Source organism: Lathamus discolor, chromosome 8, assembly GCF_037157495.1.
Source record: "Lathamus discolor isolate bLatDis1 chromosome 8, bLatDis1.hap1, whole genome shotgun sequence".
NCBI classification, from domain to species: Eukaryota; Metazoa; Chordata; class Aves; order Psittaciformes; family Psittacidae; genus Lathamus; species Lathamus discolor.
In genome coordinates, this window is record NC_088891.1 from 3,215,327 (window position 1) to 3,229,438 (window position 14,112).

General features: G+C 50.0%; 1 protein-coding gene across 4 annotated transcripts in view; it reads left to right on the top strand.

Annotated features, from left to right (window-relative positions):
• The window catches only part of IGDCC4 (immunoglobulin superfamily DCC subclass member 4), an 84,386-nt gene that overhangs the window by 51,868 nt on the left and 18,406 nt on the right, over nt 1–14,112 (top strand). For 3 of the 4 annotated variants that reach the window (XM_065688167.1, XM_065688169.1, XM_065688171.1), the window contains 7 exons: nt 5,765–5,899; nt 8,331–8,486; nt 9,016–9,426; nt 10,169–10,333; nt 11,406–11,543; nt 12,956–13,129; nt 13,717–13,950. In XM_065688167.1, the coding sequence (XP_065544239.1) occupies nt 5,765–5,899; nt 8,331–8,486; nt 9,016–9,426; nt 10,169–10,333; nt 11,406–11,543; nt 12,956–13,129; nt 13,717–13,950 (1,413 nt within the window). The remainder of the gene's footprint in view (nt 1–5,764; nt 5,900–8,330; nt 8,487–9,015; nt 9,427–10,168; nt 10,334–11,405; nt 11,544–12,955; nt 13,130–13,716; nt 13,951–14,112) is intronic. The other variant, XM_065688168.1, reaches the window with a different exon arrangement.

Below are 14,112 nucleotides of genomic sequence, written 5' to 3' on the forward strand. Positions count from 1 at the left end.
GCAAATGTGTAACTGCTTACAGAATGTTTTGACATATGAGGTAAAAAGACAATCTAAACCAAAGACAATACAAAACTGATTTACTGAGCTCATGTATACTGTTGGGCAGAAAAAAACAACCCTGTTACCCCCATGCAGTGTCGCTTGTGCAATAAAAGCCAGGTTCCTTTTCAGCCTCCCTTCCAAGCTGAGTCTGGTGTTGACCGAGGCACACTGTAGCTGCCTGAAAAGTGAAAGAAAAGAGCATTTCTGCTGATAGAGGCTGTGAAACAAAGGCTCATCCTCTGCAGAGGAGTTTACAAAGCTGAGAACCATCAGAGCAGCACCAAATGTTTAGTGAATCGAGTCCAAAATCTCATAACTGAAAGTCATCCCTCCCCAGCTTCAGTGATGGATGAAAACAGAACTTGGATCCAAACTGCTGCAGGGACCAGTATAGCAAAGGTGGAAGGAAAACCCAGAAAAGCAAATGGTAAAAGGCTGTGTGGTTGCCAGAGCTGGGTTTGGGAAGAAGGGGAGGCAATGTTTAACTTGTGGTGCTTTGGGGATGCCTGAGTTGTGGGGTGTCAGAAGGGCAGCACTCAACATCTCTTGCCACTTGTGAAAATCACTGGTGCTGGTCCTCTCTTGGCTGCTTTGCTTTCCTGTTTGCATTGCTGTGGTCAGATGAGAACAGTTATAACAGAAGAAATGCTTTTTGCTGGGCAGGCTCAGGTTAGAGATCTGACAGTTTATATTGCCCCCAATCAGGTATTGCCATGGTGTTAGGATACAGCCAGGCAAGTGTCCTGCCTAGAGACTTTAGATGCCGGTTCTCTCCTGTCCTGCCTATAGCCCAGAAGGAGGAATACACTGTAGAGGAATAGCCAGGAAAGTGTAAAGGAAGGAGGGAGGCAGGTGTGGAGGATGCCTCATCTCTGTGGCTGCTGTCAGCTTTCTCCCTCAGCAGTCCAGGAGGTCTGCGGTTTGTCAGAGACAAGGGAGAGAGCTCGGGAGCAGGACATGCTCTGCAAACACAGCGCCTGCGTTTTTGAAGGTGTGTGCTCTGCAATGGGTAATTTGCTCCTTTATTGTCTGCAGAATAACAGCAGTGACAGCATTGACTTTCTCTAACGAACAGCTGCTCAGTGCTAGCATCTATTCCCGGAGGAGGCTCGCAGGGATGAATAAGGTTTCATGCTCCTCCTCCAGAGAGGGTGAGAAAGTTCACAGACACAAGACTGTGGCTTGATGGTTGGGTATCTCCGACTCCTGAGCTGCTGACAGCTGAGAGCTGAATGTGTCACCATGCAAGTCATGTTTCACCTTCCAGCACTTTCGCTGAGGCAGGGTGTTTATGGAGTCGGGAGGGAGGTGTTAGTTCCCATCCAAGAAGTCACTGCAAGCGGCCATCACGAATTGGCTGAACAAACCCCACTTTCCTCCTGTTGCACTGCCTCAGTTCTTTGCTGATGCTGTGCACTAACAAGAGCAGGGAGGCAGGAGGACATGGCTGATGTATTATGGATGCTGTAGAGGCAGAGCCACATTGTAAACTCTTAGTCTGAAATCACTCGTGTACGTTATAGCTCAGGCTATCACTTCAAATCACCATTTTGAGCTTTGTCCCAAGCCTCCTTCCAAGTCCTTGCTTAAAGCTCCCCTGTCATCCCAGGGCTGTGTTTAGCATGTACAGCTGGGTTTCTTTCGGTAAAAGAGGGTAAAATTGGTCCGTCTGATTCAGAAGGGCAAAGAGTCCACAAAGGTGACAGCAAGTTTTGATATGAATCCATGGGTTGTTCCTTGGGCTGCGCAAAGGTTTTGCCTAGAGCAGCTTTGCTACTTGGCGAGACAAAACAAAGCTGAGGGGGAAGAAATCTCAAAGCCCAAGTTTTAAATAGCAGCGCTGTGACAGCTTTTAATGGCACAGAACGGGCAGCATGGCGCAGGTGCATTCCGTGACCTGTTTTGTTCGGGCACTCAAAGATGTTTTGGAAGCTGCAGCTCTTTTTTCCTTTGTGTTCTAACAATATTCCCTCTTGACCTGAACTCCTTGTAATGGCAGTGGAGGCAAAATAAAAAAAGATGATGGTTTTCCTCTTTGATGTTGGTTGGAATCCCTGTGTGGAGGTTTCCCTGGTTAGCTTAGTTCTTGGGAACTCTTCAAACCCAGTTCATAGCAGTTAACCTGTGAGCCATCCTGTCCAGCCAGCCTATTGAGATAGCAAGTGGGAAATGTACTCTAAAGAGGGCTCAGTTTAAAGAGGAGCTTGACTTGTAGGCTTGCTTTGACAGACCCACAGTGAAATACAAAGCTGGAGAGGAATGAGTTTGTGTGTGCAAGAGATGTAAGGGGCAGTCATCCATGCACACACGCAGGAATGCACTGGGAAAGCAAGCAGAGCTGTTTGGTTTTGTAATACAGTTTCAATAATAATCAGCAACAAACAGACATGGGGGCTGGGATAATGTGCTTTCCCCATAGTTTTTCAAGGCTGAAGCCAGAGTTTGTCTGAGAGAGAAGGGAGCAGAAAAGGATGTTTGAGCTACAGATGCCTGTGGCTGTCACCACTCTTGGTTGTCAGAGGGACACTGAGTTTGACTGTCAGGAAGCCCTCATACTAACTCACTTTCTGCCTTCTACAAGGTGAGTATGGAGCTGCTAAGGAGCTGGTTAGGGCAGAGCGCTTTGGGTCCTGGGACTCTTTGGGTCTCCAGGCCTGGTTTCTCCTGGCTGGTTACCTGGCCATCAGTGAGCTCCTGCTCTTCCCCTTCCAGAGCACCCACACTGCAGGATGGGCAGCACCGGAGGGAAGGGTGGCACATGGTGCTGCTGCAGGACTATCGTGGGGTGATGAAGCATTTCCTTGGTCCTTCCCCAGCCAGGAGAAGCTTGAGGCCCCAAGGAAAGATGAAGCTATGGGCTGTGCCTTTACAGCAGCACTTCATGGTGGCTCTGCTATACCAGGAGGTTGCAGAGTGGGGCTGATGGCTCCTGGGGCCGTTTCAGAGTGAGGGTTTGTGCAGCTCATAACATCCCTCTCCCAGTGACTGCCAGCACTACAAGGCAGCTGTCCAGGGACCGAGTGGTGTGCAACAAGAGCCTTCACGTGGAGTTTCTGTAACCTGTAAAGTGCTTTTGCCAGCTGGCACCTGGGGCCATGCACCTGAACGCAACAGACAAGTGTTTTAAGTCAGGTTTGAGGAGCTTTCTCTCTTCCTCTGCCCTAAGCATGGTAGAGAAAGCTGCTTGGAAATCTGGCAGGGGATATATTGCCATCTGGTTGGTGTTATTTTTTGCTCTACGTTTATTTTTTTCCCCCAGCACTGCAGAAAAGAACAGCTTCTTTTCTCCAGTGTCTTCCCAGCACTGTGGCCTTCCTGTAATGCCTGCTATAAAAGCCTTTCCCTTCTGGTGCTTTCTCATCTGTTCCCTTCCAGATCCTGGCTGGAAGGCTCCTTCTCCTTGATCTTCGATGTTGCCTCACGCCTCTCTGCTGTATAGGTAGAGAAAGGGTAGAGGCCTCGTGTGCTGGGCAGCCTCACTCGTCCGGCTGGTTCTCGCCGGAGTCTCTGCACTCGGTTGTTTTGCAGGAGTAATGATTCCTCATGGATTGCAGTGCGTTGTGGGACTGGAGCTGGAGTTAAAGGAAAGCTGTTGTTCCAGAGAGCCTTGCATTTCTCTGGCCCTTCAGCTTACGTGCCTGTTGTGGAAGTTCTTGTGCCTGGTTTTGCATTAAACCCATTTTCAGTCTCGATAGTTCTCAAGCACAGCCTTGGTGCCGCAGTTAAGAGTGACCAGGACTTTGATCTCTTTGTCAATGAAGCCTCTGAATCCATAGTCTGAGGTGGTTTCTTCCGTGCCCAAGTTGTCCTGCTGCGCCTGGACACGCTGGTGGTGAGGCTGACGGTGTCTGTAGGTGTGAATGCTGTGAACAGCTCATGTATGAACGTAGCAAAGCCCTGGCCATGCTGGACGCACATCAGGACGTTGTACGTGCCCGTACACCCCAGGCCCTCTGTGTAGCACACTTGTTCCACTGGAAGGAGGATAGCTGGCTTGGCTTCCCCTTCATGCCCCATGGCAGCTCCCATTGCTGGTGTTGCCCACGACTGGGGTTGCAGTTTAGGGTGGTCCAGCCGTTGCCCCAGTGAGGACCACCAGCGCTCCTCGGTCTCTGCTTCCATCTGCTGGACAAGCTCTGGCTCCTGCTCTCTCCTGTTTTCCCTTGGTGCCTCAGGGGTTTTGCTAGCTCCTTTTAAACTGTGCTGCTATAATACTGCAGATGGAAATCCCTTTCACCCATGTATGGGCTGCAGGAATATTTCAGTGTTGGACCAACTCTGTTTTGCAAGACTACTGTGCTGGAGTAAAGGGCAACAAGCCTGGAGGTGGGCTGAGTACATGGGTGCAGCAGTGTGTAACCTGCCATGCAGCAGGCCTGTGTGCTGAGGCCAGAGCTTCTCTGGTTTATATCACAAAGTCAGGTATGGGTGAGTGTTGCTTGGATGCTACATGAATGCTCAGCATGGGCCAGGCCAGAGGTGCAGCACTGCAAGTGCCATCTCCAAAAGTGTCCACAGCAGATGGTAGAGGAAAGCATGTAAAACCAGCTGGGCAGGGAGGATAATGTGCTTTGCTTGGACACCTCCCTCAGCATCTGACCTGGGTCAGGGGTGTGGAAACATCTTGGGCTGGGGACTGCATTGAGACCTCTGTATTTAACAGTCCTGGTAAATGGGTCCTTCATGAGCTTGCCTGAACTCGGGTTTTGAACTCTGTCGTATCTTGGGACACTGAGGTTGTACTGTGCAAAAAGGTTCTGCTGTTATTTGTTTGAGACCTGCTGCCAACAACTGTCCTGCTAGATATGGCAGCACCCAGAGCGGGTCTAAGAACTGCTTGTGACTCCTCTGCAGTTATTTCCCCTTTCATGAGGACAGCAAAAGGGTCCCTCAGAGTTAGACATACTTGAGAGAGCCGGAAGAATGGGGTTGCTGGGTTGTTGAGGGTTAGGAACTGTCTTGTCTGCTCAAGAGGGCTCCGGTTGTTTTCATCTAACAGCAGATATTTGGCTGCTGCAAAGGCATTTCCTTCCCCTTCCCTTAACCCCTGCTCAGCAGTGGGCAGACACAGGCAAGAAGGTTCATTTCAAGCAAAAAACCATCTCCATCTTTCACTGAAGACATTGTGCTATGCCGCTTACAGATCTTCCTGTAAACGCTGCTCAATTTACTGTTGGCTTTGTCTGTGCACTTTGTCCTCCAGATGTGTGACGCCTGATTCAGTTTTCGTGCCATCAGGTGAAGGCCTGGACACGGGCTTGGCTTCTCTTTGCTGCCATTTACAGTACAGCAGCTGGATGATGTTGGAATTTGTTTGACCAAGTTACTAGATTGTTTCTGAGCTCTTACAGTGCCTTGCCAAAGGGTGTGTTTGTTGCTCTGTTTGAGGATGCCGGTGTCTTGTCTAATGAACAAAACATCCACTTAGCAGCAGTTGGTGAAGGTGCTGGGTTGGAACTCCATTAATTTTCCATGTGAAAATCCTGATGCTAGTTTTTGCTAGGGCAAGCATGGTGAGAGTAAATCTTCAGGACACTTCTTTGTCCATTTCTTTAGCAAAAATACTGCAGTCATGTCAAAGCAAGACCTGCTTTCCTCTTCCACCCCATTACCACACAGGAAACAACCCATGTTGGGGTGCCTGGGCTCCACATCCTCTGTTTTCGCAGGGACTTTGCAATTTGGAAGGACAGACTTTCCTTTTCCTTTTTGACTCCAGATTCCCAGCCAGCAGGAGGAGATGTCACCATCATTGCTGCTCCTGAGAACACCACGGTGGTGGCCGGGGAGAGCGTGGTGATGGAGTGCATGGCGGCTGCCGATCCCACCCCCTTCGTCTCCTGGATACGACAGGGTGAGCATGAAGGGACAGGGTCAAGTTTTTGTTGTCCAGAGGAACCCGTGGATACTTCGTGTTTAAAAACATCCATTAAGAAGCTGGAGAGTCTGTGGGACTGGAAGAGCACTTGTTACAGTGGTACCTGATGACAGGGGGGGTGTCACCGTATAGGGTGTCCTTGCTAAACTGGAGTTACTAATTAAATCTAGAAGGTTGCAGAGCATGCAGTTCACTTTAGAGTTGGTTGACCTGTGAAATATATGCATCTCTAATGCCTGGATGCCTTTTGATCTAAATTAGTCATCCTTATTGTCTGAGCTTGAGCAGTGAAGGGGATGAGATGGGGTCAGGTCTGTGCTACTCCTACAGGGACTCAGAGGTTAGTGGGGATTCTGTGGGTCCATCTTTGCATCAGAGAAATAACTTGTATGATCTTGCAGGATTATAAAACATGGTAAGATTTTAATCCTTGCAGCGGCTGGGCATGCTGGAGGGTTTTTGTTCACAGCCTTACTGTGGTTACATTGGTGATGGAAGGATTGAGCAGAAGCTCAGCTCTCATCAGAGCTGTACAGATGAGCCGGCCTGGCTACACGTTACCCAGGGCTGATAGCCTGAGTCATGAGTAGGGTGCTAGTGTCACTTCAAGTGTCACATCCATCCGATGTGTTTCAGGGGCTCTGCCTGAAGATGTTCTCAGCTCAGGAGTTGATTCTTCCCCATAAAAGGCTCTCAGTCATTTCCATAAATCTGGGTCGCTATTTAAGACTCCTCTCCCCTGTAACCGTTTATTGTGGTTGGTCTTCCGCCCAGACTTGTCCACAGGCAAGGATTATAGCGTATATAAATATTTCCTCTTCCCCATAAAAAAAAAAAGGCCAAAAATACCTCAGAGGATACAGCTTTGGCTTAAATGTTCTGGCAGAAATGTTTCTGGTTTATCCTGTGCTCTTCACTATTCCAGATACACGCTAGATCACTTAATCATTGCTTTGCTGAGAGCTGCTGATGCCTGTAGTAGATATTATTAATTGTCACTATGAAGGTTTTTGAATGGGGAGGAAAAGGAGGAGGGAAGGTTGATGAAAGAGTTCCTTGCATGCTTTGTTTTAAAGTGGTTGCTTGGTCTCCCCTGTGCTTCCCGGTGTGGACTTTTCAATTAGAAAAGATGGATTAACAGTGTTAGCAGTTCTGTGTTATACAAGCATGTTTCTTTCCAAGGCTTCATTAAGGAGCAGGCTGGGTTACTGGACGATCAGTCATGTAGGTAACACTGAGGATTGTACCTCCAGGTTGCCAGTTTGGCTCTTGCCAGCCGTGGTGGTGTCAGCTAATTGCTACCATCTGGAGTCAGGCTTTCAAACTGCTCCAGTGCAAAAGGGGTGCACAGATTTTCCCCTCCTCTAAGCATGCAGCCACTGAACTGTAAAGCCATCTAAATACCCCCAAACTGTGGATGGAGGGGGCAGAGGATCTGATCTCAGCTGCATTCCCCGCTGAAGGTGCGAAGTAGGTGCAGCTGCTCACAGTGAAGGTGGAGAGCTTGCTTCTGTCTGGATTCAGGCTCCGCTGAATGTCTGAGAAGTAAAGGCAAGCCAGTCTGAGGTTTTGCTGTCTGAAAGACATCCGTGCTATTGCAGGTGGAGAGGGACGAGGTCTGGTGTTGCACAGCTCTGCACAGTCTGGCTGGATGTGCCAGAGCTGGCCATGGGTACCTGACCTCCCATCCAGTGCTGAGAATGAGCAGTGCCCAGCACCAGCCTGTGACATGCTGAGGAGCCCAGGGCTATTTGAAGCTGTAGAAGGATGGCTCATCTTCTGGCCAGGGAGCCGGAGCCAGCCTTTCCTCCTTCCCTACTCAGCAGTGCTGAGCCTCTGGCCAGGGGAATGGGAAGACAGCAGCTCATGGCCCAAGGACCAGAGCCCCAAGGAGAACCAGGAGTCTTCCTGATACCCTGCAGATTGGGAGCCAAGCTGGGGGCAAAGAATGAATTGGGAAGCTCAGTAAATTTGGGATCATGTCTGGGACCCGGAGGAGGGAAGAATCCCTGAGCTGTTAGTGATTCAGTGCTCTTGCTGACATCTGCATTAATGTGCACAGGGGTCATCAGGCAGATCCAGGAGCTTTTCCAAGATGTGTGTTAGCACAGCTTTTCCTTGAATGTGCTATTCCTAGGAGTTCTCATTGCAGGCACACCCTATGTATCAGAGACTATTTTGATCCAGAACAGAACAACCGGTTATTACAGGCTAAACTGAACCTTGGGCCAATGTTGGCTTGGGCTGGCTGATGCTTGATCAACCACTGAGGAGTGTCCCAGCAGGAATCCTTCTCTGGGCTGGGGTTTGGGGTCTGGGGGTCTCTTCACTCCCCAGCTGTGATCCTGGCTCTTCACAAGCCCTCAAAAGGGGGGCCTCCCACGTTTGTGCATGTTTCTTCCTGCAGATGGAAAGCCTGTTTCCACGGATGTGATTGTGCTGGGCCGGACAAACCTCCTCATCCCTTCCAGCCAGCCCCATCACTCCGGGGTGTACGTCTGCCGTGCTAACAAACCCCAGACCAGGCAGTTCGTCACAGCCGCGGCTGAGCTCCGGGTCCTTGGTGAGTAGGGAGCAGGGTAAATGCTCCAGGTAGAAACCCTGACCAGGTAGGTGTGGATTACATGGACCAGCATACAGGAGATCCCCAAGAAGTTGTGACTGTGGCCTGTGCTGGGTAAGGTGCGAGCCAGGTTAGAGCCAGGAGGCCGTGGGCTGGGATAGCTCTCAGTGGGAGTCTCTCCTCTTTAATTTGGGGTTTAGTTCCTTGTATTTACTGAACCATTTTATGCCTTATTCTTGTTCTCCAGGGTTCCCTCATGGAAATCTGTATCAGCAATTAACTTCCAGTATCGTGGAAGCCAGCAGGGAGAGCAGCCTAGGATCAGGGCACGCAGCACATGATTGATAGAGAATTTATTTTTCCTTTTGGACAGAGTCTAAATTAAGCCTCTAGAGTCTGCCTGGCAAATCCCATCTTGTAAGCAAAGCTGCTACTGAATAAAACATAGCACCGAGTGGGGAGGAGAAGGGATTTGCTTTGCTATCTTTTCCTCCTCCTTCCTCCGTTAATTTGTCCCCTCTCCTCCCAGCTACACCCAGCATCTCCCAGGCTCCTGAAACCATCTCACGCACCCGCGCCAGCACAGCCCGGTTTGTGTGCAAGGCAGAGGGGGAGCCAGCCCCAACCATCCAGTGGCTGAAGAACGGGGAGACCATCCTGTCCAACGGGCGGGTGAAGGTGCAGAGCAGCGGGAGCCTCGTCATCAATCAGATCGGGCTGGAGGATGCCGGCTACTACCAGTGCGTGGCTGAGAACAGCCTGGGCATGGCTTGTGCCACTGCCAAGCTCTCGGTGATCGTGCGGGAGGGTTTGCCCAGCGCTCCCAAGAAAGTGTCAGCCGTGTCCCTCTCCAGCACCACGGTCCTTGTCTCCTGGGAGCGGCCAGAGTACAACAGCGAGCAGATCATCGGCTTCTCCTTACATTACCAGCGAGCTGTGGGTAGGTGTCATCTGCCTCTGCAGCCCAGCTGTGTGGCAGGTACAAGGCGTAAGGCACAGGTTGACTTTCTTCCCCAGCTAGTGACAAGTGCGAGGCAGTTCCAGTTAGTTTAGCCCTTTTCATTGCAGGTAAAGGCGTTTTCTCTTGGAGTCAGTGTCCATCTGTGACAGTGCCTGTGGATTAGCCAGCATATATTAACCTGTTGACCAGCAGCAGCATGTCCATGTAGCTGAGTTGTCTGGATTCTAGTGAGACCAGGCACTTCTGGAAGCTTCTATTGTTTACTTTTTCCTCCAACACCTTGATTTTATATGCAAAAGGTGTGATTGTTAATAGAGATACTAAATAGCTACATTGTGCACAGGGGTAATCACCAAATTATTCACACCCGGAATCTGAAGCGGGGTCTCTTGGGGTCTGTCTTCCCAAGCAGCCAACAAGCCAGTGCTTTTGCTTGAGCTCTGTTGCCAGAGCTCCTCTGAAAATGAAGCTGGTAACATCAGTTGCCTTAGCATGAATTAAAGCACTTGAGTCAAAAAGGAGATGCAAACATTGAGGCACTGAATGTTTCTGCCTGAAGAACTCACATAAGAAATGGGGTTTGTGCAGTTACTGGGGGAACTGGAGAAGACAGAGTGATTTTTAAGGTGGATTTACACTATGGCCCTTGTGAGTTAAGTGCTCTTTCAAGGAGTGTCTTGGCAGCTCGCTGACCTGCTGATCAGTGTTTCCTTTGCTCTAGGAACAGATAACGTGGAATACCAGTTTGCTGTCAATAATGATACCACTGAGCTGCAAGTCAAGGACCTAGAACCCAATACCAACTATGTCTTCTACGTGGTTGCATATTCTCAGCTCGGAGCCAGCCGGACATCCTCTTCCATCATTGTTCAGACCCTGGAGGATGGTGCGTACTGGTGCCTAAAAAATGGTCTTGGCCTGTTTCATGGTGAGCATTGGATATGCTATGGAGAACAGTATCAGCTCCTAGAAACCTAAACTTGCTTGCTGCTCCCTCTTGTCAGAAGCCCTTTAAAACCAACCTCAAACAACAAACCAAACCACACAAAAGCAAAGCACTCTGGTCTGATCATCAGCTTGGGTGATGAAGAGCATAAAAATGACCTAGCTGACAGTATGGCCCGTGAGTATCCTTGAGGAACTACAGTCAGCTCCTCTGGGCTTTCATCTAGCTAATGCAGTATTGCTCCAAACTTGACTCCGGGCCAGCCTTGATTTCAACTCGGGAGAAAGACATCTACTGCAATTCGTAGGGGTGGGAGCAGCCTGGAGGTTGGGTCCCTTAAGAGCCAGTAGTTTGTGTTGATTTTACCACTTATCATGTAGCATTTTGCAAGCAGTAAGGGCAGCGTGCCAGAAGGACAGCAGCCCAGCAGGGGAGGACATGTACAGCTTTCAACAGACTGCAGGACAGAGGCAAGAAGTGATGATTTTGGCAGACCTCATGCAAGCCCCTGCTATGCTGAAGGTTCCATTATGTGGTTTTAATACTCCTGACACCGTGAACTGTGTGGTCCCACATGTATGTGTCTGAGGCCTGAAAAGCTGAGTTGAAAGCGTGAAAGCTGCTTGCAGCTTGCAGAGCTGTGATTCTTGAGGGAATGGGGATTCCCAGGCTGAAGTCTGGATCTCTGAGCCATTTCCTTTAGTGTCTCCTTCATGCTCCATAGGCTCATTAGCTGGTCTGTGCTAGCCTGCCCAGTTTGCAGTGCGCATGGGGTCCCTAGGGAGCAGTGATCAGCCTGTTGGAGCTGAGCAGCCCACCATCTCCCCTCCCCAGACACCACACTGATGCTCTGAGCTGTTGAATTGCTGTGGGGTGTTGGTTCCCCTTGGGCCAGAGAGCATGTCACCAGTGGCTGTGGCAGGGCCAGGACCAGGTAGTGGCCTCCAGCTAACTCCAAGAGGTGGCAGAGATGCGTTGTCGTGGTCTTTGCTGACTTCTCCTTTCTATCCAGTTCCTAGCGCTGCCCCTCAGCTGTCCCTATCGAGCATGACTCCTGGTGACATCCGTGTGACATGGCTGCCTCCCCCTCCAGAGCTGAGTAATGGCAAGATAACAAAGTACAAGATCGACTACTGCACCCTCAAGGAAGGTGAGGCAAACACTGTTTAGGGGGTTGTCTATTCTGTGGCAGCAGTGTTAACATTTGAGGGGAGGAGGGACAGAGGGACCCCTTCTTACCCAAGGGAGGAGAACAGCCCTCTCTTAGCCTTGCTCTGCTGGTGGTGGTCACAGCAGTGCTGGTGCTGTGCTACTTCATCCTACTTTGAGGTGCCTTCTGTGATCATGGAGGAGCCTGTGTCCCCATGGTCTGGTGCTTGAATGCTTGTGCTGCCCCATGAATGTCTAACCCCTTGGTGCCATCTGCACTATGTGTTTTGGGAGAAGAGCTTTGTGCTGATCAGGGAAGAAGGGTAAATGCATTTTATTCCTTTAAAATGGAGTCTAATCCAAGTGATCCTTGGAGAAAAAAAAGCAAGTATCCTGGCCAGGCTGTGTTGCTCTGTTGTTGAGTTTTATTTAGGTTTATTTGTGTTGTCAGACACTCTAAGAAGCCTTCAGCAGGGATGGTAACATTTACCTGTGCTGGATGTGGCTGTCCAATCCCATGAGGGACTGCAAATCCTTCTGGGTATTTGCTCTTAAACCCGTCAAAGCTCTGCAGCTTCTCACTTCCCAGGGTCAGGATTCTTACCAAGGGAAGGGTGGGGAGTGTGATGAAGTGCCGGACATGCTCCCATGGGTTTGATCACGATTAGTAGTCTGTGCTGTGACTCCTGGCTCTTTGATTTTCACTCTGAGCCTGCATGTGGCTCTGTGGCATCGTAAAACCTTGGAAATGTTTGCATGCAGGGCTCACACTCAGCAATACGCTGTTGTGTAGCAGGGACAGTGCTCCCAGCTGACTTTACATCAGGCAAAGCTGCAAAGCAAGCCCTTTGCATTCAGCAAACATGCGGTATGAATCTTCAGCAAGAGCCTTGAGTTGTGACAGTGAAAATCCCAAGCCATTCTCAGTTCATATTTCCTGTTATCTCCCTTATGAACTTGGGTGGACTGAAGAGAGAGATACAAAACCTCAGCCTGGCCTGAGTGGAGGTGTGAGTTCTGCAGAGAGCAAGATTGCTGGACAGTTCTGGTTCAAGTTAAGGTGAGGATTTTAATGCAGCAGTGAGAAGCACTGGAGTCAGCTACCATTGGCAAGCACGTGTTCTGCCATCACATCAGCAGCAGCAAGGTTTCTGACAGCTCCCCTCCAGGCAGGCGCAGTGGTGCTGAAGGCAACGTGTAGATTCGAATGTGATGAAGGGAGTTGTCAGTGAGGATATCAGCTCTGCCCAGTCTTCAGCTCCAGTTTTTCCTGGTGGCGTGAGATTGCACAGGGCAAAGCCAGCCCAAGGCACACGGGCCATGTGGGGGGAGCTGGGCTTTGTGTCTTCTTCTAAGGTGAATTTCACTCTGAGTGGGAAAAGTGTGTTTTCAGTGGTGTCCCCTTGGTTCCAGCAGATCAGGTAACCTCCATTGAAGTGGGTGGAAATGAGACACAAATCACCCTCTACTCGCTCCATCCCAACAAAGTGTACAAAGTGCGCATCGCAGCCAGCACCAGCGTGGGCTACGGGGCCCCTTCCGAGTGGACCCAGCACCGGACTCCTGACAGAGACAACCAGACACATGGTAGGAGGCTGGGTAATGCTTGGGATTTGGGGCAGGCTGTGCAGGACACTGGGGAACTTGAGACATAATCAGAGATACTTGCTTTCATTGGGAATTACAGCTGCTGGTTTTGGTTAGAACAAAGCACTGACCTTTACTGTTCTGTTCAGCAGCCCCTGTTATGTCTTGCTGCTTGCTTGGGTAGAGCATCTTTCCTGCCTTCATGTGCAGCTGTGAAAATTCTTAAGGAAGAAAGAAATACAACTTCTAGACCCCAATGTTATAACATGTGGGAGTGGATGGACAATTCTGCCAAGCAGAGCTGAGACCAAGGCAGGCTCCAGTGGTGTTAAAGACGATGGCATCTCAGAACACATTAGAAACTCCCATAGTGGCTTTGTGACATTGTTCTTTCCTGCATCACCCAGCTGGGAGAGTCAACAGTAGAGCATAACTTTACCGCTCTCCAGGCAGTGGAAGCATTCCAAGTTCACAGTCAGCTCTTCCTCACATCACTCCCTCACCACCAAGGCCGGGAAGGATTCAGTAGAGCAGGGAAATGGAGACAAGTGGCTGAACGTTTTTCTCTTGTCTTGTTCTTCTTCCAGTTCCATTTGCCCCGACAGAATTGAAAGTCCGAGCGAAGATGGAGTCTCTGCTGATAACGTGGCAGCCCCCAGCCAACCATGCCCAGATATCTGGCTACAAGCTCTACTACCGAGAAGTGGGCCCAGAAGAGACCAGCGATGAAAACCCTCTGGATGGTGCTGAGGATGAGAGCTGGGACGTAGGACCCATAAAGCTAAAGAAGAAAGTGAAGCAGTACGAGCTGACTCGCCTAGGTTAGCTGCTTCCATCTCTTAGTAGTTGGTGTGGAAACCCAGGGTCTGTGTCTTCCACTTCATAGCAGTCCTTTGGGATGCTTCCAAGAGTTGGCTGCTTGGCTGCTAATACATAGGACCAGGACCATGGGAGCTGTTTTAAGAGCCCCCAGAATCATTTCT